At 41.0% G+C, this 23,848-nt stretch overlaps 1 protein-coding gene across 4 annotated transcripts in view; it reads left to right on the top strand.

Moving 5' to 3' along the window:
* MTR (5-methyltetrahydrofolate-homocysteine methyltransferase) overlaps positions 1 to 23,848 on the top strand; it is an 819,135-nt gene that overhangs the window by 520,869 nt on the left and 274,418 nt on the right. For all 4 annotated transcript variants that reach the window (XM_033935789.1, XM_033935788.1, XM_033935790.1 and 1 more), the window contains one exon: positions 15,988 to 16,128. In XM_033935789.1, the coding sequence (XP_033791680.1) occupies positions 15,988 to 16,128 (141 nt within the window). The remainder of the gene's footprint in view (positions 1 to 15,987; positions 16,129 to 23,848) is intronic.

Raw genomic sequence — 23,848 nt, 5'->3', positions numbered from 1 at the left:
GGGTCCATGACAGCATTAAAATCCCCTGCCACTATTAATTTAGAAGTAGCCAGTGGTAAAATCATCTGCTGAAGAACCTTGAAAAATTCAGCCCGATTCACATTAGGAGCATAAATATTAAGAAGCGTCAGACTATTTTCCCCAGATTTCATGTCAACTTTAAGCCAACTTCCCAAAGGGTCCGCCATGACAGACCCAAACGTTGCCATACATTTTTTATGCACAAGGATAGCCACCCCAGCCTTTTTTACCCAATGCTGGGGCACAAAAACTCAGTTTCACCCACTTACCCTCTAATTTAGATATCTCTGTTCTCGACAAGTGAGTTTCTTGGGAAAAAGAAGCCATCCGCATCCTGTTTCTTCAAAAAATTAAGAATTTTCCTCCTTTTAACTGGGTGATTGAGACCCTTGACATTCAAAGAAAACAATTTCATATCCATTTTAAAAATTTGATATTTATGAACTGTATACTATAATCCAAATTAAAACGACTCTGTAATTTCTTTTTTATACACATCCATACCCCATATAAATATCCCCCATAACCCTCCCTCCACCCTCCCCATAAAAACATTGGATTACTTGGAAGCTCCTATATAGACAACCTTCGAAAGCCCCATCCAGGTGTCATTATAATTCACAATCATCATAAAATTATCATGTATTCACCCAAGATAAAGTTTCAAGTTTTATTACCATTTGATGAATCACTTATACAAATTTTCTAAGCGATGTACAATTTAAAAAGCCACCAGATAGTGGTCTCACATACAATTGGACAACCAAAACAACATACAAATTAAATAAATCAACTAACATTTTTGCAGTCATATTAAAGACAGACATGATTGAAGAAGGAAAGGAGGGAAAAGTTACAACTTCATTCTATATTGGAAATTACATAAAAGGAAAAAAATGATAGGGAGGGAAAGGGGTTAATGTGTTTGATATTCGTAACAAAATGTGAGGGGTCCCAGATAAGGCATATTAAACATCAAAAGCGTCTTGAAACAAAAAAGTTTTTAATAATTTTTTAAAAGATGAGAGATCTTTTTCATTTCTAATATAATGAGGCAGTGAATTCCACAATTTAGGAGCCATAACAGAAAACATATCATTTCTTCTTGTGCCAACGATTTTCAAAGAGGGAATTGTTAGTAAATTTGAAGAAGATGATCGTAGAGAACACGGGGCATTGTATGGAATAATCATTCTTGTCATAAATTGTGGTTCGTTAAAGATTAGTACTTTGAATACTAAAAATAGGATCTTAAAGTTAATTTGGTGGGAAATAGGAAGCCAGTATGATTTAATCATTAGTGGTGTGACATGATCATATTTTTTCACTTTATGAATAAGTTTTATTGCCATATTTTGAATTATCTGAAGCCATCTTTTTTCTTTATGTGTTATATTGATTAGAAGAGAGTTGCAGTAATCGATTTTAGATATGATCATAGAATGGATTAATATATTAATAGATTTAGGATCTAGAAATTGAACTAATCAGACGTAATTTATGGAAACAAGATTTAACTATTTGACTGATGTGATTATGAAATGATAAGTCAACATCAACCACTACTCCAAGAATTTTCAGCATAGGTACAGACTCTAGGGGGATATTATCTAGGATGAACGGTGATATTGGCGTTAAGTCTCTTTTCCAGGTAAAAAACATGGTTTTGGATTTTTGAATGTTTAATGCCAATTTATTAGAACTTAACCAGTCTTTTATCAAGTCTAATTTTTTATTGATGGCCGTTATTTCTTCATCATTTTCCGGGTCGAAAGGGTGCAGGAATTGAATATCATCTGCATAAGAGAAAGATGTAAAACCCAGTGATTGCGAAATGGTGAGAAGAGGAGATAGAAAAATATTAAATAAGAGAGGTGACAGAATAGACCCTTGAGGTATCCCATAGGTAGAAGAATAATATGTAGAATAGTCATTATTAAATCTGACTCTGGAGGAATGGTCTGAGAGAAAAGAGGTTAACCATTTCAGAACTTGACCACCTATACCTAAGGATTCCAACCGATTCAATAAAAGTTCGTGGTCAATGGTATCGAACGCTGCAGATAAATCTAATGAGAAAAGGGCAACAGATTTATGATGGTCTAAGTAGTAATGGATATTTGTTATAAGACCAATCATTGAATATTCTGTGTTGTGATGTTTTCGAAAACCAGTTTGATTTGGGTGGAGGGCGTTCGAGGATTCGATAAAATCTGAAAGTTGTTCAAAAACTAGTTTTTCAGTTAATTTCATTAGAAAAGGTAAATTGGAAATTGGGCGGTAATTGGAAGTATCATCCTGACTTACTTTAAAGTTTTTTAATATTGGTGTGACAATTGAGGTTTTCCAAGAAATGGAAACGTTTGCAGTGAGCAGACTATTTTGAATAAGAGAAAGAATGAAAGGTCCGAAGCAAACAAAAAATTTTTTTAGATAAAATGGGGGGATGATTTTTAGTCGAGAGCCCTTTAGATTAATTGATTTAAGGTAGCCTTCTATATCCCCTAAAGATGGTGTTTTGAAATTAATGCATTTAGCTGTGGGTATGAAATTAGTTGTATCATCGGCTGAAAGCTTATTTGTCTTATTACCAACAAAGTTTTGTCTGATGGTGGCAATTTTTTGGCAGAAGTAGTCTGCCAGTTCCTGTGCTTTTAAAGTTGATATTTGGTTAGTAGTATTGTTTTTTGTCTCTGGGTTAATGGATTTTAGGATAGCGAATAGGGCAGTGGAATTTTTTGCTTTTTGAATTTTATTGGCATAGTATGTATTTTTGCCTGAGTGATTTTATTTTTGTAAAGAGAAGCCTTTTCACTAAAATGTTGAAGGTTAGATGGAGTTTTGGAAGATCGCCATTTCCTTTCTAAAGAGCGAAGTTGTGTTTTTAACAAAGATAGTTCTTCCAAGTACCAAGGATTTCTCAGTTTACGAGCAGAGACAGTTTTTGAGATCAAAGGTATTTTAGTTTTCACAATAGATTCGAGAGAGGAATTCCAGAATTGAAGTTGTTCCTCAATGGAGTTAAAGTTGGGGAAAGTAGTGGAAGTTCCGAAGAAAGGTGTGATGTCAGAGGTTTCAAGTTTGGAAAAGTCTCTAAATGAGATCTTTTTGATTTCAGAAGAATGGTTTGGAAGTAATGGTTCTGAAAGATAGAGGTTAAGTGAAATAAAATGATGGTCGGACCAAGGTACGGGAGAGATGTTTGGAACTGAATGAGAGATATTTTGAGATTCAGGTGTAAGAATCATGTCAAGAGGGTGTTTAGCTGAATGTGTTGGTTCGTGGATCAAAGTTTGCAGATCCAATGTTTTGAAGAAATTTAGTGTATCTAAAGTGTTTGAATTAGTAGGATTGTCGAAATGGATATTAAAGTCCCCCAATATTACAGGATAGTTAGAAGCTGAACAAAAATCAAAAATTAAATTGTGAAGAGAAGTTAACTTTATATGGTCTATAGGGGGAGGAATATAGAGTAGAAGAAGGTCAATTTTATGATTTAAATTAATTTTGGCGTGAAGATATTCAATAACGCTAAATAAAAGCTAAAGAAAAGCAAATATATTATTGCAACTTCCCCCAATTTTTACCTACTAAAACAAATTAATAATTAACATATATCCCTTAAAGAATTCATAGGGATGAAGCAGGAAACTACAGGCCGGTGAGCCTCACTTCAGTTGTTGGAAAAATAATGGAAGTGTTGCTGAAAGAAAGATTAATGTACTTCCTTGAATCTAATGGGTTACAGGATCCGAGGCAACATGGCTTTACAAAAGGTAAATTGTGCCAAATGAACCTGATTGAATTTTTTGATTGGGTGACCAGAGAGCTGAATCGAGGACATATGCTAGATGTAATTTACTTATATTTCAACAAAGCCTTTGATACAGTTCCTTATAGGAGGCTGTTGAACAAACTTGAAGGGCTGAAGTTAGGACCCAAAGTGGTGAACTGGGTTAGAAACTGGCTGTCGGACAGACGCCAGAGGGTGGTGGTTAATGGAAGTCGCTCGGAGGAAGGAAAGGTGAGTAGTGGAGTCCCTCAGGGTTCGGTGCTGGGGCCAATCCTGTTCAATATGTTTGTGAGTGACATTGCTGAAGGGTTAGAAGGAAAAGTGTGCCTTTTTGCAGATGATACCAAGATTTGTAACAGAGTAGACACCGAAGAGGGAGTGGAAAATATGAAAAAGGATCTGCAAAAGTTAGAGGAATGGTCTAATGCCTGGCAACTAAAATACAATGCAAAGAAATGCAGAGTAATGCATTTGGGGATTAATAATCGGAAGGAATCATATATGCTAGGAGGAGAGAAGCTGAAATGCACGGACGGGGAGAGGGACCTTGGGGTGATAGTGTCCGAAGATCTAAAGGTGAAAAAACAGTGTGACAAGGCAGTGGCTGCTGCCAGAAGGATGCTGGGCTGTATAAAGAGAGGCGTAGCAAGTAGAAGGAAGAAGGTTTCCCTGTACAGGTCATTGGTAAGGCTCCACTTGGAGTATTGTGTTCAGTTTTGGAGATCGTATCTGGCGAAGGACGTAAGAAGACTTGAAGCGGTCCAGAGGAGAGTGACGAAAATGATAGGAGGCTTGCACCAGAAGATGTATGAGGAGAGTCTGGAAGCCCTGAATATATATACCCTAGAGCAGGGGTGTCAAAGTCCCTCCTGGAGGGCCGCCATCCAGTCGGGTTTTCAGGATTTCCCCAATGAATAGGCATTGAAAGCAGCGCATGCAAATAGATCTCATGCCGATTCATTGAGGAAATCCTGAAAACCCGACTGGATTACGGCCCTCCAGGAGGGACTTTGACACCCCTGCCCTAGAGGAAAGAAGGGACAGAGGAGATATGATTCAGATGTTCAAATACTTGAAGGGTATTAACGTAGAACATAATCTTTTCCAGAGAAAGAAAAATGATAAAACCAGAAGACACAATTTGAGGTTGAGGGGTGGTAGATTCAAAGGCAATGTTAGGATATTCTTCTTTACGGAGAGGGTGGTGGATGCCTGGAATGTGCTCCCGAGAGAGGTGGTGGAAAGTAAAACTGTGACTGAGTTCAAAGAAGCATAGAATGAACACAGAGGATCTAGAATCGGAAAATAATATTAAAAATTGAACTAAGGCCAGTACTGGGCAAACTTGCACGGTCTGTGTCTGTATATGGCCGTTTGGTGGAGGATGGGCTGGGGAAGACTTCAATGACTGGGAGGGTGTAGATGTGCTGGAGTAGGTTTTAACGGAGATTTTGGCAGTAGGAACCCAAACACAGTACCGGGTAGAGCTTTGGATTCTTGCCCTGAAATAGCTAAGAAGAAAAAATTAAAAAATTTAAATTGAATCAGGTTGGGCAGACTGGATGGACCATTCGAGTCTTTATCTGCCATCATCTACTATGTTACTATGTTGTGGTACCTTTATCTTCTTATAACCCACTTCCATTTAGAATATTAAATTACTGTTAGCAACTTATATCAGATAAAACCTCTATCTTGTACCCTCCTAAATTAATATTCAGTACCAAATATTACACTCATAACCATTTCCTTTGACTATAATATGAATCTCAAACTCAATTATCATATATTAATACCCATCCCATAATTTATATCAAATTATTATAATTAATCCCCTATCAATTTCCTTTAACTATAATATGAAACTCAGAATCAATTGTCATACTTGCACCCCTCTAAATTTACTCACATTTCTTACTTTTGAATTCATACCCACCCTTTCCCTCTGCCAAATATAACAGAAATCATTCTACCCACTTAGAAACTAATTGTAGGGATTAATACATTTTCTAACCTTCCCCTTAACTAAATAGTTCATGTATTATAATACAAAATAGCATATGGTATAAGTTTATATAGTAACGATGGAGAACTGAATATGAACTCATAAATTATAATGAAACTAGTAGCTTTAACCCCTACAATTAGTCTTTCAACCTCAAAATAAACATTTTATTCAGATAATTGACATAAACTAAGAATAATAAGGAATATGTCCGTTTTAAAAACATCACAGCAGGCCAAACTTCAGCACATAACAGCAGTCCTTTCTCTTGAGCCAAAATGACTGGAGCAGAAAAAGATATCTATAAAGTATATGTCACTACCAGATCCACGTCGGGTGTTTCCAGTTTGAATGTTTGTTACAGTCTGCACCAACTCCTTTCAATAAACACTACGAACTCTTGGAGGGAAAATCAAGACAAACTGCTCCCAGCACTGTAGTGCACAGCTCCACCTTACGTAGCTCCAACGTCAAACAGCTCACGTACAGGGGCGTTCCCTCATGCCAATTTTCCCCCAATCAGCTGTCATTAAAAGAAGACTGGGAGGATTTCATTCCACGACTGGCAGTTTCCAACTGTCATGAAATACTTTGTCTTTATACAAGCATTCTCAGCAAAAATCTTTGCACTCCTCACATAGATCAGTGTCCAAACACACCTGCTGTAAACCTTTATCCCTTATGTCAAAATCAAAGCATTTTCCAATGCAAACACTCATATTCATCAACAGATTAATAGAACCGTGCTATGTAGACATCTGTTCCACTTTTTGAGCCAAGTATTCTCCCAATTTATCAGGATCATCAAAGTTTAAAGTCTTGTTACTGTGCGTAATCCGCATTGTGGCAGGATAAAAAAAGGCCATATTTGATGTCAAGGTCCTTCAGTTTTGGTCTCAGTAACAAATATTGTTTCCTCACGCTAGCTGTCATTTTTGCAAAATCTGGCACAAAAGACAGTTTTGATTCCTTATATTGCAGACTTCTATTTGCTTTTGCTTGTCGTAATATTTCCAGCACCTGCTGAAACCTTAACACCTGAAATATTATTGGTCTTGGGCCCATTTGATTAACGGATTTTCTTGATAGAATCCTGTGAGCACGTTCAATTTCCAATGGAAATTTAAACTTCACTGGCAGCAATTTCGGAATTAATTCCTCCAGAAAAGAAACAGGATTTGCCCCTTCCAAATTTTCTTTGAGACCCAATAGTCTAATGTTATTTCTGCGTGCCCTGTTTTCATAATCTTCCATCTGTTTTGCCATAACTGCTGGCATTTTATGATCTTTCTGACATTGCACAAATCCCTCCTCTATCTTGTCCACCCGACTCTCCAATTGATTTACCCTAACATTAGCAATTTCCATCTGTTGTCTCACAGCTGCCACCTCCTCCTTTACCTCCGATATCATTTGCTTTATATTCCTCAGCTCTGACAGCAGTTCAGCATTATCAACACTGCGCTCTGCACCATCTTTGGGCAGTGGAACTTTTGAGGGAGTCATTAGATCTGCTTTCTGCCATTTTGCACCTCCTCCTGACAGAAAAACTGATTCTATTTTAGATTGCCTTGAAGTAGTCATCCTTTACTCCAAAATCCCCTGTCTTGAAAGAGAAATAAGTCTCAATCGTCTATGAAAATAATCTCCAAAACAGCCTGAACTGGGGAGCTTCACGATTAGCCGTCTATTGAAGTGAGCTGGCAAGCCACGCCCCGATATATGATATTTCCTTGATCTAATCTTTTTCTCTCTGCAGAGTCTCTGGGATTGAACATAATTGAACATATTTATTGTACTCCCCCATCACCATCCCAAGTCCCCAGAGCTTCCTTCCATATCCCTCAATATAGTTTAGTCCAAGGCTTACATTTCTAAATTATTCAACAAAGCAAAGTGAACGCACATTGTTTATGTAATCAATTTTAGAAAATGCTTTCACAAACTTGCAATGTCAACAGAAAGTCTTCATTTGCTTATTGGAGTGGAGGAGTGGCCTAGTGGCTAGTGCATTGGCTTGAGAACCTGGGGAACTAGGTTTGATTCCCACTGCAGCTCCTTATGACTCTGGGCAAGTCACTTAACACATCCAACAAGAAGAGGTATTGGAGTTATCAAAATCTAACCAAATGGTTAGAAATCCTTTATTTGCAGTTTGTATCAAAGTTTAAAACAAGCAAAGTTCCAAAAGACATCATGGAAGCTCAGACCAGATATATTCCACGTATCAGCAAGGTGGAAAGAAGAGGAAATGAGAGCTGGCAAGGTTAAAAGGAGAAGTGAAAAAGGCTATTAGAGCCAAAATAAATTCTTTAAAGAATGGAAAAAGGATCCAAATGAAGACAATAAGAAGAGACACAAGCACTGGCAAGTTAGATGCAAAGCACTGATAAAGCTAAGAAAGAATATGAAGAGAAAGAGGCAAAAACTCATTACAATTTTATAGGTACATCAGAAGTAGAAAACCTGTGAGAGAATCCATGAGACCGTTGGATGATCAAGGAGCAAAAGGGGCGCTTAGGGAAGATAAGGCTATAGTGGAAAAAGATGTAAGAGATCTACCTAAAACGGAAATGGTTTTCAAGGGTGATGATTTGGAGGAACTGAAAGAAATCTTGGTAAATCGACAAGTTAGAAAGTGATAAATCACCTGGACCGGATGATACACATCCCAGGGTACTGAAAAAACTCACAGGCAGACTGAAAAACACCTTGCTTTGGGATAATGACAGTAACACACAAAAAAAGGGAGAGGTGTCTTTTCAACCAATGATAAAATCTTTATTTGAAATGGTGATCCCAACAAGGATCCCAGTTTCAGCATATAGGAGATGCCTTTTTCAGAGGACACTATTGGAAAATATTTAACACATAAAGAAACATTTAAAATCATGAAGCACATATGACACATATACATCAACAGAAAACAGTGTTTAAAACATATTTCAACCTAAAACAAAAAAACATATCACATGAATGTCCAAATATATATTGAAATAAAACATATACCAAAATAAATCGACTGATGTCATAAAGCAGCAGCAAATTGAACAGACATGGTTAAAAGGACCAAAATAAAGCCAGTTGTAACAGATAATGATGCCTTGTTTAAACGTGAATGGACATTGTGCATAAACCAGTAAGATGATAAAATACTGAATACTCGGAAAATTAGGCCAGGTTGACTATTAAAGGGATAGTGGATTCTAATTCGTATATGGAGTGGTTGAAGTAAAAAATACCTGTAAATAAACCAGTGTGGGAGCCCGAAGGAGAACAAACATATAAGAGCTCAAAGGAGAAAATTAAAAAGCATGAGTGCAGTACCTTTGCTGAAAGATGCTGAAAACAAAAAACTCTAAAAACAAAAAAGGATATATAATAAAACAGCTGATAAATTTGTAAAATGCCATGTGCCAAAAAAGGAGGTAAATATAAATGGAGTAAGAAGTCAGAAATTTCTGGGCCCCTTACTGAGCAATCCTATTGGGCCCCCCATGCACCCCTTCCCCCCCCCCCCCCTTCTTCCATGGGCTGAATACACACATACTTTTCTCTGTCGCTGCACTCTTTGACCAAAAGATTTGTAAGCCTGCAACCACGTCAAGGTAGACTCTTTCAGCAGGGCCCTAACCTAACCTAAACTAAACTAATCTATACCTATCTATTCTAAACTAACATATGTCTAATACTGAACTAATAACAAACTAACAAACATCTGCATAATAAATAACTAATAAATAATAGTGCTAGTAGCTATAATTCACTTTTGAATGTAAAATCTCAGTTAAGGATTTCTTTTGACCTATGTAGGCCAGAAGTAGATCACAATTGCACAATATTTTTTGTAACAAGTATTAAATGTGTTTTTATAAATACTGTAAGCTTAATAAATATATCAGAAAAAACTACACATCTGAGCGCATATCTGAACATACACATCTGTACGATCCCATCCTCCTCAGCTTGCTTATAGCTGCATTAGGCATGTTAAAAATGTACGATATGTTGATATGTGCACCTTCTTTCCTTCCCATCCATCCTCCTCAGCCTGTCCTTACACATCCATAGCTGCATGTTAATGATGATGTATATGTTATGATGATAAACAAGTGCATATGAGCATGTCATTAACATGCAGCTATGGATGAATATAAAAAAGAAACAATATTCTGTACAATTGTCAATTTATAAATCAGCGTCTTCTCCCCACTCTCTCTTCCCCATTTCCCTTCACCGTCCTCAGCCCACTCTCTCTCCACTTTCCTTCAGCGCAAGCACATAAAAACAAGCAAGTAATTTATATCATTTTCATTCTATTTATTCATAGAAATTAAAGTCTAAATAATGCCAGTCACATAACAAAACATGATTTTACAAAAATAATTCCCTGCACAGTCAAGCCTGCAAGGATTACTAGATGTCTTTCAGCAGCTCCCCTCCCTCCCTCACCCTTACCTTTGTGGCCAAGTCAAAATGATCTACCAACAATAAAATTTTAAAAACACAAAGCATGCTGTACGCAGAGAAAATGTTAATTATCATTTATATTCTGCGGGTTTTCAAAGAGGTCAAGGCAGATGACTTTATGTAATGTCACCTCAGTAACAACTATACAAAAATAGACAAATATTCCCCCTCCCTTTGTACTAAAACGCGATAGCGGTTTTTAGCACAGGGAGCTGCGCTGAATGCCCCACGCTTCTCTCAACGCTCATAGGCTCCCTGCGCTAAAAAATGCTATTGCGGTTTAGTAAAAGGGGGCCACAGTGTAAAATATAGACAGCATATATAAATTCTCAAAGCGAGCACATTTTGATCACTAAATTGAAAATAAAATCATTTTTCCTACCTTTGGTAATTTCATCAGTCTCTGGTTGCACTTTATTCTTCTGACTGTGCATCCAATATTTCTTCCCTTCTTTCAGCCTCCTGTATGCTTCCTCTCCTCCAGACCTCATTCCCTCCCCAAACTTTTTCTTTTATTCACCCTGCCCCCTTTCTTTCTTTCTGGCTTCCTGTGCCCCCCTTTCTTTCTTTCTCCCTGCCCTCCCCTATGCCACCACCATTGGGAAAATGCTGCCACCGCCACTGGGGAATAGGCTGCCACTGCCACCATCGGGAACAGGCCGGCGCCGAGTTCACCCTGCTTCTCTTCCCCGCGGGGCCGACCAACTCTCGCCACCCGAGGTCAATTCTAACGTCAGAGAGGATGTTCTATGCCAGCCAAGCAGCAATTGGCTGGCCCAGAACATCCTCTCCGACGTCAGAATTGACGCGAGTGACGAGAGTTGGTCGGCCCCACAGGGAAAAGCAGGGAGAACTTGGCGCCGGCCTGTTCCCGATGGCGGCGGTGGCACTCAAGTGGCTAAAGAGCCGCAGCTTGCGAGCCGCAGTTTGCTGGCCTAGGGAAAACACTGGAGGGTGGCCAGCTGTTCACCCCCTTGGGACGTAAACACGGGGTGGGGCGGACCGCCCCCCCTCCCCCACCTTGGTATGCCACTATCTATACCTCACTCCCTCCCTATGACCAAAAATTCCCCTTTCTTCTATTCCCCTTGTATACAACCATCTCTTTCCCTCCCTTCCTCTCTCCCAAGTCCATGCCTTCTGTGTCCAAAAACCCATTCCCTCCCCCACTTCAGCATCTCTTTCCCTCCCTTCCTCTCTCCCAAGTCCATGCCTTCTGTGTCCAAAAACCCATTCCCTCCCCCACCTCAGCATCTCTTTCCCTCCCTTCCTCTCTCCCAAGTCCATGCCTTCTGTGTCCAAAAACCCATTCCCTCTCCCACCTCAGCATCTCTTTCCCTCCCTTCCTCTCTCCCAAGTCCATGCCTTCTGTGTCCAAAAACCCATTCCCTCCCCCACCTCAGCATCTCTTTCCCTCCCTTCCTCTCTCCCAAGTCCATGCCTTCTGTGTCCAAAAACCCATTCCCTCCCCCACCTCAGCATCTCTTTCCCTCCCTTCCTCTCTCCCAAGTCCATGCCTTCTGTGTCCAAAAACCCATTCCCTCCCCCACCTCAGCATCTCTTTCCCTCCCTTCCTCTCTCCCAAGTCCATGCCTTCTGTGTCCAAAAACCCATTCCCTCCCCCACCTCAGCATCTCTTTCCCTCCCTTCCTCTCTCCCTAGTCCATGCCATCTGTGTCCAAAAACCCATTCCCTCCCCCACCTCAGCATCTCTTTCCCTCCCTTCTTCTCTCCCAAGTCCATGCCTTCTGTGTCCAAAAACCCATTCCCTCCCCCACCTCAGCATCTCTTTCCCTCCCTTCCTCTCTCCAAAGTCCATGCCTTCTGTGTCCAAAAACTCATTCCCTCCCCCACCTCAGCATCTATTTCCCTCCCTTCCTCTCTCCCAAGTCCATGCCTTCTGTGTCCAAAAAGCCATTCCATCCCCCACCTCAGCATCTCTTTCCCTCCCTTCCTCTCCCCCAAGTCCATGCCTTCTGTGTCCAAAAACCCATTCCCTCCCCCACTTCAGCATCTTTTTCCCTCCCTTCCTCTCTCCCAAGTCCATGCCTTCTGTGTCCAAAAACCCATTCCCTCCCCCACCTCAGCATCTCTTTCCCTCCCTTCCTCTCTCCCAAGTCCATGCCTTCTGTGTCCAAAAACCCATTCCATATCCCACCTCAGCATCTCTTTCCCTCCCTTCCTCTCTCCCAAGTCCATGCCTTCTGTGTCCAAAAACCCATTCTATCCCCCACCTCAGCATCTCTTTCCCTCCCTTCCTCTCTCCCAAGTCCATGCCTTCTGTGTCCAAAAACCCATTCCCTCCCCCACCTCAGCATCTCTTTCCCTCCCTTCCTCTCTCCCAAGTCCATGCCTTCTGTGTCCAAAAACCCATTCCATCTCCCACCTCAGCATCTCTTTCCCTCCCTTCCTCTCTCCCAAGTCCATTCCTTCTGTGTACTAAAACCCATTCCCTCCCCCACCTCAGCATCTCTTTCCCTCCCTTCCTCTCTCCCAAGTCCATGCCTTCTGTGTCCAAAAACCCATTCCCTCCCCCACCTCAGCATCTCTTTCCCTCCCTTCCTCTCTCCCAAGTCCATGCCTTCTGTGTCCAAAAACCCATTCCCTCTCCCACCTCAGCATCTCTTTCCCTCCCTTCCTCTCTCCCAAGTCCATGCCTTCTGTGTCCAAAAACCCATTCCCTCCCCCAACTCAGCATCTCTTTCTCTCCCTTCCTCTCTCCCAAGTCCATGCCTTCTGTGTCCAAAAACCCATTCCCTCCCCCACCTCAGCATCTCTTTCCCTCCCTTCCTCTCTCCCAAGTCCATGCCTTCTGTGTCCAAAAACCCATTTCCTCCCCCACCTCAGCATCTCTTTCCCTCCCTTCCTCTCTCCCAAGTCCATGCCTTCTGTGTCCAAAAACTTATTCCCTCCCCCACCTCAGCATCTATTTCCCTCCCTTCCTCTCTCCCAAGTCCATGCCTTCTGTGTCCAAAAACCCATTCCATCCCCCACCTCAGCATCTCTTTCCCTCCCTTCCTTTCTCCCAAGTTCATGCCTTGTATCCAAAACGCACTCCCTCCCCCCTTTTGTGTTCCGTGTTTTACCTCCCAGCCCATCTTTGCAACTTTCTCAGCAAAATGGAGCTCGAGCCGAGAGGCTTGTCTCCTGTTTCCTGCCTACCCTGCTGTGCACAAATAGCCGACAGGAAGTATTCTCCGACGTCAGAGCATCGAGAGCAGTGCAGGTCATTCAGCACAGCTCCCTCCCTAAAAACGGTATCACGGTTTAGTAAAAGGGAGGGGGTATATTTGTCTATTTTGTATGACTGTTACTGAGGTGACATTGCATAAAGTCATCTGCCTTAACCTCTTTGAAAACCCGTGGAATATAAATGATAATTAACATTTTCTCTGTGTACAGTGTGCTTTGTATTTTTTTAAATTTTACTGTTGGTAGATCATTTTGACTTGGTAATTTTAAAAATAGCTCACAAGCCCAAAAAGTGTGGGCACCCCTTGTTTCTAGCTTATCTCCCCTCTCCCACCTTTCCTCCAAAGTATACAGATTGAGATCTGTAAGATTGCCCCCATACGCCTTATCACGAAGACCATACACCATTTTAATAGCCTTTCTCTGGACCGACTCCATCCTTTTTATATCTTTTTGAAGGTGCGGCCTCCAGAATTGTACACAGTATTCTAAATGAGATCTCACCAGAGCCTTATACAGAGGCATCAATACCTCCTTTTTTCTACTGGCCATACCTCTCCATATTCAACCTAGCATCCTTTTAGCTTTCGCTGTCACAAATTCAACCTGTTTGGCCACCTTAAGATCATCACATACAATCACACCCAAGTCCCGCTCTTCCATCGTGCACATAAGTTCTTCACCCCCTAAACTGTACCGTTCCCTTTTAGGTTGCTGATCACTTTAAATGGAGTCCCTAAGAGAATCGCCACTGTTGGAGAAGTGTAGGACTTGTTCACTAAAGAAGGGATTGAAATTCCTGCTGATTCTGCCAGTGACACAGCCCTGCAATCTATTCAACAACGCTTATATGGCTTCAGATGGCAGCGCGGGGATTGTAGACGGGGATCACTTGCTCAGAGGGTGACAGAGGCTGCGGTCCCTTCATCTTTAAACTCTGTGCGCAGAAGTTGGACTCGGAGTGCCTTCACCCAGTTTATGCCTCCCTTGATATCTGTACCGCAAGTTGGATGAGACCGCAATTTACTGTTCTACAAGCCTAGACTATAGACTATAGGGAGTGAGTTAGGATTTGGTGGGGCTGTGGCTCCTCACATTGTGAGCTATGCCCAATCTGCTGTGTGTTTTCCTTTGCTATTGTTTTTGTGGGAACTTTGGGTGAGTTAAGGAGCATGTTTTCAAGGGGAAGAACTGGGCTTATGTTGGTTGATGTTTGCCGCCCTTGAATGCATGAGAGGTAATGGGGCCATTGTTTGTGCCGTCCTTGATAGGTTCGGGTGGTCCTGGGGTGTGAATTCTTGTATTAGGGTGGTTATATGCACATCTGTGTGTTACTGCAGTTTTGGCTGCTGACACCTATCTACCTTGGGAGGCACTGCTAATAGTGAAACTATCGACAGAATAGCTTTCAGTTTCTCAGATGCATACAAGCCCCAATGGCACGACAAACCCATGGTCCATAACTATTGGATAAAAGTAGACAACAGATTTGCTTTGTTTATACGGGAGATAGAAAGCCCAAAGAGTTATGGAATGACATCAAAACCATATTTAGTGATAAAGCTAAAACAACACTCCAGAAGAGAAAGAAAGCCAAGAAATTGCCCTGGATCTCAGAAGAAACCAGAAAAGTAGCAGAACGAAGAAGATAAGCAAAATTTTCTGGTGATAGAGAAAAAGTATCACAAATGAATCAAGTATTTTAACATCAAGTTCTGCAAGACAAAGAATTATATCTTAAGGATATTTGTCAGAAAATTGAATCAGAACATGTAAATGGAAAAATCAGATTAGTGTACCAGGATATTAAGAGATTGCAACAGATATTCCAGTCTCGATTGGGGATGCATAAAGACCGCCTATGTAATGATACTCAATAATTCAGAAAAACAAGTCACCTGGTATTGACAGTATTCTAATTGAACTAATCAAAGGCTCAGAAGGTGCTATTATGGCCCTCACTCAACTGTGTCATCAGATTTGAGTGCTTTCTTGCAGGTAAATAAAATCAGTAAATCATTCTTGAATTGCTCAAACAGGCTTGGCATATGAGGCTTACAGATTTGGTGTATGTAATGTGCTGTTGGTGACCTAGTTTTTGATGTACATAACTGGAGAACCTATAAACCTGGGTTTAGCACTCTATTATTGCACCTCTGACTTCCCCCTCTGACTGCATGATGGGGCGGTTAGTGTCCACGGTTAAAGGAGATGGAGCCTGGCACCCAGAAGGTTACTAATTGCAAAAAATGGCCTTTATAGAAGGGTTATTTTAGAATGATATGTCATTTTAAAATGATATGTCATTTTAAAGAATGTGAGTCTGCCTTTTTTTTTTTTTTTGGCAACTCTCCAAGTCTGGCTCTACAAAGTTGACTTGTTTAGTGATGGTTATGTAAGAGACTCTTTCCTAGGTAGGGAGTTCTTGGGGCATTCAGCAATCAGAAAGCATGATTTGTTCAAAAGGAAGCTTGAATTAATAACCTGTCTTTTTATTGCTGTGCAGATTGGCATGGACATGGGCATAGTGAATGCAGGGAACCTTCCTGTCTATGATGATATTGATAAAGAGCTTCTGCAGCTGTGTGAGGCCCTCATCTGGAACAAGGATCCAGAAGCAACAGAAAAACTCCTTCACTACACCCAGGTAACACAGCATGGTATCTATATGTGATAGGGAATTCTTCTACATCCAAGGAACTTGGTATGGCACACTCTTTGGATGAAGGAGATCTGCACCACACTCAAGTAGCATGGCACCAAGCATTCTCTGCATGATGGGGAACTCCTGTACACCCATGTATTGCAATATGATACATTTTCTGTGTAACTGAGAACTCCACTGTCCTAGAACCAGGTACATTATATCATGCTTTGAGAATATATATATATTTTTTTATAAATTCTTTATTCATTTTTCATCTTATAGCAAATATATATAATAAACATTTAAGAACATAAGAAGTTGCCTCCGCCGAGGCAGACCAGAGGTCCATCTCGCCCAGCAGTCCGCTCTCACGGCAGCCCATTGCCTAAGCAGTGGTCCTTGACTATTTCTATAACCTATCTCTACTCCTATTCCTACATCCTACGTCAACTCTTATCTGTACCCCTCAATCCCTTTGCCCTGTAACGTGCTCCTGCCAATCACAGCCTCCGGAAGCGCGTTCCATGTATCCACCACCCTCTGGGTGAAAAAGTACTTCCTAGCGTTTGTTCTAAACCTGTCCCCTTTCAATTTCTCCGAGTGCCCCCTTGTACTTGTGGTTCCCCATAATTTGAAAAATCTTTCCCTGTCTACTTTTTCTATGCCCTTCAGGATCTTGAAGGTTTCTATCATGTCTCCTCTAAGTCTCCGCTTCTCCAGGGAGAACAGCCCCAATGTTTTCAGTCTGTCAGTATATGAGATATTTTCCATAACCTTTATCAGCTTAGTTGCTCTTCTCTGGACTCCCTCAAGTACTGCCATGTCCTTCTTGAAGTACGGCGACCAGTACTGGACACAGTTCTCCAGATGCGGGCGCACCATTGCGCAATACAGTGGCAGGATGACTTCCTTCGTCCTGGTCGTAATGCCCTTCTTAATGATACCTAGCATTTTGTTTGCTTTCCTTGAGGCTGTGGCGCATTGTGCCGATGCCTTCAATGTTGTGTCTACCATCACTCCCAGGTCTCTTTGAAGGTTACTTACCCCTAGCAGTGATCCCCCCATTTTGTAAGTGAACATCGGGTTCTTTTTCCCTACATGCATGACCTTGCATTTCCCTATGTTAAAGCTCATTTGCCACTTTTTGGCCCACTCTTCCAGTGTCGTCAGATCCTTTTGGAGATCTTCGCAGTCTTCCGTGGTTTTAACCCTGCTGTAGAGTTTGGTGTCATCCGCAAATTTAATGACCTCACATTTTGTTCCCACCTCCAGGTCGTTAATAAATATATTGAACAGGAGCGGTCCCAGCACCGACCCCTGCGGCACTCCGCTCGTGACCCATTGCCAGTCTGAGTAATGTCCCTTTACTCCAACCCTCTGTTTCCTGTCTGCCAGCCAGTTTTTGATCCATCGATGGACATCCCTTGCACCCCGTGGTTCCATAGCTTCTTAAGCAGTCTTTCATGTGGAACCTTGTCGAAGGCTTTTTGGAAGTCAAGGTAAATGATGTCTATGGATTCCCCTTTATCCACCTGGCTGTTTACCCCCTCAAAGAAGTATAATAAGTTTGTGAGGCATGACCTACCTTTGCAGAAGCCATGCTGACTCGACTTAAGCTGTCCATTGCTTTCGATGTGTTCACAGATGCTGTCCTTAATCAGCGCTTCCATCATCTTTCCCGGAACCGAGGTCAAGCTCACCGGCCTGTAGTTTCCTGGGTCACCCCTTGAACCCTTCTTGAAGATGGGCGTGACATTTGCTATTTTCCAGTCCTCCGGGATCTCTCCAGTTTTTAAGGATAGGTTGCATATTTGTCGAAGTGGCTCTGCTATTTCGTTCCTTAGTTCCTTGAGTACCCTTGGGTGAATGCTGTCTGGGCCTGGCGATTTGTCGCTCTTTAGCCTGTCTATCTGCCTGAGGACATCCTCTTGGCTTACATTTAGTTGGACCAGCTTATCATCCTGATCTCCATTTACAATCTCTTCGGGTTCTGGAATGTTGGTTGTGTCCTCCCTCGTGAAGACTGACGTGAAGAACTCATTTAACTTGTCAGCTATCTCTTTTTCCTCTTTTACCACTCCCTTTCTGTCTCCATCATCCAAGGGTCCCACTTCCTCCCTTGCTGGTTGCTTCCCCTTAACATATCTGAAGAATGATTTGAAGCTTGTTGCTTCCCCCCGCTAGTCTCTCTTCATATTCTCTTTTTGCTTTCCTAACCACTCTGTGACACTCCCTTTGGTGACCTTTGTGCTCCTTTTGGTTGTCATTTGTTTGGTCCTTTTCCCATTTTTTGAACGATGCTTTCTTGTCACTTATTGCCTTTTTCACTGCATTTGTTATCCACACTGGGTTTTTTGTTCTGTTTTTTTTGCACCCTTTCCTGAACTTGGGGACGCACAGGTTCTGTGCTTCGTGCACCGTGCCCTTGAGTAGGGTCCAGGCTTTTTCTACGGACTCCATCTTCCTTGTGTTGCCGTTGAGTTTCTTTCCCACCATTTTCCTCATGGCCTCATAATTCCCTTTTTTGAAGTTGAGTGCTGTCGTTGTGGTTCTTTTCACCTTTGATGAACCAATTTCTAGCCTGCACTGGATCGTGTTGTGATCGCTGTTTCCTAGTGGGGCTAGTACCACCACCTCCTTTGTGGGGCCCCCCTAGTCCGTTGAAGATTAGGTCAAGAGTGGCATCTCCCCGTGTTGGTTCCGTGACCAGCTGTTCCATGAAACAGTCCCTCGTGGCCTCCAGGAATTTGGTCTCCCTCGTGCAGTTTGAGTGCCCAATACTCCAGTCTATCCCAGGGTAGTTGAAGTCCCCCATCACCACCACACTTCCGCTTTTGCATACCTGCCTCAGTTCAGCCTCCAGGTCCTGGTCGATTTCTTCCGATTGCCCAGGTGGGCGATAGTACAGACCCAATTTTATGTCTGCTCCAGTTCCTCCCGGTAGCTTAACCCATAGTGATTCCAAGCCATCCGCCCTAGCTGTTGTTTCCAACCTGGTTGAGGGTATGGAGTCTTTTATATATAGCGCTATTCCTCCACCCTTTTTCTGTGTCCTGTCTCTCCTGTAGAGTTTGTACCCTGGTATGGCCACATCCCATTTATTGTCATCAGTCCACCACATTTCAATAAATACTTCTCTTGAAATTTATCATTTATGATATTCATAGATGAAGATTTTATCCCATCCCTCCCATTCAATCAATAAAACACATCAATAAACTTTCCTAATAATCTAATTTTTTAATAAATTTAAATTCACCCCTCCCAACCCTTCTATCTTAATATTATAAATATAATATAAACTGATGTCTACTCATTGCAATATTTTGTCAATGGTCCCCAAATTTCTTTAAATTTATTAAAATTCCCTTTTTGCACAGCTATTGTTCTTTCCATTTTGTAAATGTGACATACCGAATTCCACCAGAAATTATAATTGAGTCTATTCCAATTTTTCCAATTACTTGTGATCTGTTGAATGGCAACTCCTGCCATTATCATTAAAAGTATATTATTTTTTTATGAAATTTGGCTCTTTGCTCTCTTAGACATGCTGAATAAAATCGTATCATAGGACAATGCCACATGATTCTCCAGTAAGCAATTAATTTGGGGCCAAATTGATTTCCAAAATGTCATAATAAAGGGACAATAGAATAATAAATGATCTAATATCCCAGCCTCAAGATGACAGTGCCAGCCTCTATTTGACTTAGAGGAATCTAACTTCTGTAATTGAACTGGGGTCCAAAATGCTCTATGTAAAAGGAAAAACCAAGTTTGTCTCATAGAATCTATTATATGCTGAATCACTGTACATCTCATTCTCCAAGACCAAATTCGTGGCTATTGAGACGCATTAATTTGATGCTTAATCTCAATGTTCCAGATGTCTCTAAGACCTGTCTTTAGTTTTCTATTCATATATCCAGATATCAGTTTATATCACTGTGCAGCCTGGTGTCCCAAGAAATCCGCCTGAAAGCACAAGAATTCCAAACTATACTGATTATTAAGATTTTTCCATTCAGGGAACCCCTCCTGAATAGCCTGCTTCAGTTGCAACCATCTAAAACTTTGTGATTTATTAAGGCCATATTTATGTTGCAACTGTGGAAAAATCCAGCAGTTTACCATTTGAAATGACATCACCTAAAATCCATATACCTGCAATAATCCATTGCTTCCAAACGACTTTAAATCCGCCAATTTGAATCTTGGAGTTTAGCCAGATTGTTTGATTTAATGACTTACGAATTATGAACTCGAGAGGGTTCAGAGAAGAGTGACACGTCTGATAAAAGGGATGGAAAACCTTTCATACGCTGCGAGATTGGAGAAACTGGGTCTCTTTCCCTGGAGAAGAAGAGACTTAGAGGGGATATGATAGAGATTTATAAGATCATGAGGGGCATAGAGAGGGACAGATTCTTCAAACTTTCAAAAAATAAAAGAACAAGAGGGCATTTGGAAAAGTTGAAAGGGGACAGATTCAATACAAATGCCAGGAAGTTCTTCTTTACCCAATGTGTGGTGGACACCTGGAATGCGCTTCCAGAGGACGTTATAAGGCAGAGTACTGGGATTTAGGAAAGGATTGGACAATTTCCTGCTGGAAAAGGGAATAGAAGGGTATAAATAGAGGATTACTGCACAGGTCCTGGACCTGTTGGGCTGCCGCGTGAGCGGACTGCTGGGCAAGATGGACCTCAGGCCTGACCCAGCAGAGGCATTGCTTATGTTCTTATGTATGCTTATGTTCTTATGGTATAGGTGTTAAATTATCAACAAAGCATTTTGTTTTCCATGTATTTATTAATATTTTGTTCTCTTTATATACACTAGGCATCTTAATACTGAGAACATGACATAATCGCAAAGGGAACATGAGTCGCCATTCCAACCATAACCAATCTGGAGTATCTAACATGAGCTCTGGGATGACCCAATACATACCTTGGCGTAAAATATAGGCTTGATGATACCTATAAACATTTGGGAAATTTACCCCACCCTCCACAATTGGTCTTTGTAAAGATACTAAAGCAACTCTGGACGTTTTACCAAGCCAAATAAATTTTGTAAGAATACAATTAAATTTTTTATAAAAGGACCCTTGAAAAAAAACTGGTATCATACTCATTTGATAACAAACCACAGGCAACATCATCATTTTGATTGTTTGAACTTTCCCCCACCAAGAAAGATGTAAAGGATTCCATTGCTCACACATTTCTGTAACCTTCTTTAATAAAAAAAAAATTTCATTCTCTTTCATTGTGTCCTCCAACCCTTGTTATTAGCCATTCAACAAGCTAAGGGGATACAGGGTATTCCTTATTCAGATCGAGAATATAAAGTTTCCTGCTATGCAGATGATATACTGCTTCATTTGAGGAATCCAGAAATTACCATTCCATGTTTGCTTGAGTTGATCGAGAAATTTGGAAAATTTTCAGGATATAAGATTAATTGAAGTAAATCAGAAATTCTTCCACTTAATGTACTTTGCACAAAGGGTTTGTTTGAATCATTCTCTTTTATATGGAAAGAAGATAGATTAAAATATTTAGGAATTTGGATGCTTTGAGAATATTGATGAGACTTTGTAACCCTGCTAAAGCCACCAACTATAGAAATGGTAAGTAGTAGCTTTTACTACTACTTTTTATTTCTATAGCGCTGCCAGATGTATGCAGCACTGTACATTAAAACATTTAAGAGACATTCTCTGCTCAGTCGAGCTTACAGTCTAATCTATCTATACCTCAGATCTTAATATTTTTTGGAATTTCTGGACAAATAGTAGTGGAGTGTAAAACTGTGACTGAGTTCAAAGAAGCGTGGGATGAACACAGAAGATTTAGAATCAGAAAATAATATTAAAGATTGAACTAGGCCAGTTACTGGGCAGACTTGTACGGTCTGTGTCTGTGTATGGCCGTTTGGAGGAGGATGGGCAGGGGAGGGCTTCAATGGCTGGGAGGGTGTAGATGGGCTGGAGTAAGTCTTAACAGAGATTTCGGCAGTTGGAACCCAAGCACAGTACCGGGTAAAGCTTTGGATTCTCGCCCAGAAATAGCTAAGAAGAAAAAAAAAATTTTTAATTGAATCAGGTTGGGCAGACTGGATGGACCATTCGGGTCTTTATCTGCCGTCATCTACTATGTTACTAAGAATGGTATCCATATTGTGATTTAAGAATGATGGAAGAGATTTGTTTGCTTTATCCTCATAAAGGACTAATTCTATAACAGCAAGGACTATTCTGTAACAGCAAGTTTGCACACCTATTGTGTTATAGAATAGTAGCATGTCACAACTAAGCACCTAAATTTAGGTGCTACCACTTATGCTTGCTGGATGGAAGGTGTATATGGGTACACCTAAATGCAGCAGTTAGGCCCTTAAGTGATAGTATTCAATAAAGTGCATGCTTAAATAGAACACCCATTAGCCACCCATGCCTCTCCCTTCTGAAAACCCCCTTTGCAGTTACATGCTACAACACTTAGGTGCCAGGTTATAGAATAGCACCTAACTGTTGTTTTACCCCTGTTTTAGCGGTTAAATTCTATTAACTTCTGTTTGAGTTCTAAGCTTTGTATGCCTAGAGGAAAGGAGGGACAGGGAAGATATGATTCAGACGTTCAAATTCTTGAAGGGTATTAACATAGAACAAAATCTTTTCCATAGAAAGGAAAATGGTAAAACCAGAGGACATAATTTGAGGTTGAGGGGTGGTAGATTCAAGAGCAATGTTAGGAAGTTCTACTTTACGGAGAGGATGCCTGGAATGCGCTCCCAAGAGAGGTGATGGAGAGGAAAACGGTGACTGAGTTCAAAGAAGCGTGGGATGAACACAGAGGATCTAAAATCAAAAAATAATAGTAAATATTGAACTAAGGCAGACTTGCACGATATGTGTCTATATATGGCCTTTTGGTTGAGGATGGGCTGGGGAAGGCTTCAGTGGCTGGGAGGGTGTAGATGGGCTGGAGTGAGATTTGACAGAGACTTCGACAGTTGAAACCCAAGCACAGTACTGGGTAGAGCTTTGGATTCTTGCCCAGAAATAGCTAAGAAGAAAAAATTTAAAATAAAAAAATTTAAATTGAATCAAGTTGGGCAGACTGGATGGACCATTCGGGTCTCTATCTGCCGTCATCTACTATGTTACTATGTAATTTGTACCTGACTTTTGACACACTATATAGAATTAAAGGAATAGTGCAAAGGCAGTCTGTATGGATATTCATAGTAGAGGCTGACTGAAACCAAATCTGTGGCCAAAATTCGCTGTTCAGTTTCATTCAAAACCAAAACTGAAAACATTGTTCCTGGTTAGACCCAGTTGTGTTCCTATAACAGGTCTGAACTGTGAGAGAAAGGCCGGTGAACCACAGAAGACATTCTTTGCCCCACAGCAATTAAATCCGCAACCGCTTCTTTTGGGTCCCAGAAAGGTTCAATGCTCAACAATATTTGATACTTAGACTGAAGGTATTGCATCAATTTGTACCATGATATGGCAGAAGAGGGTATCAGTACTCTAGATCAGTAGCTCTCAAACTTTTCTTGGGAGACCGCTATGGTATTCAGAATATCCATAATGAATATGCATGAAAGAGATTTTCATATAATAGAGGTGAGAGGCATGCAGATCTATCTCATGCATATTCATTATGGATATCTTAAAAACCCTGTTGGCTGGTGGATC

The sequence above is a fragment of the Geotrypetes seraphini genome, chromosome 3, assembly GCF_902459505.1.
Source record: "Geotrypetes seraphini chromosome 3, aGeoSer1.1, whole genome shotgun sequence".
NCBI lineage: Eukaryota > Metazoa > Chordata > Amphibia > Gymnophiona > Dermophiidae > Geotrypetes > Geotrypetes seraphini.
Note: the sequence above shows the minus strand (reverse complement) of the source record. Positions and strands in the feature narration are given on the sequence as shown.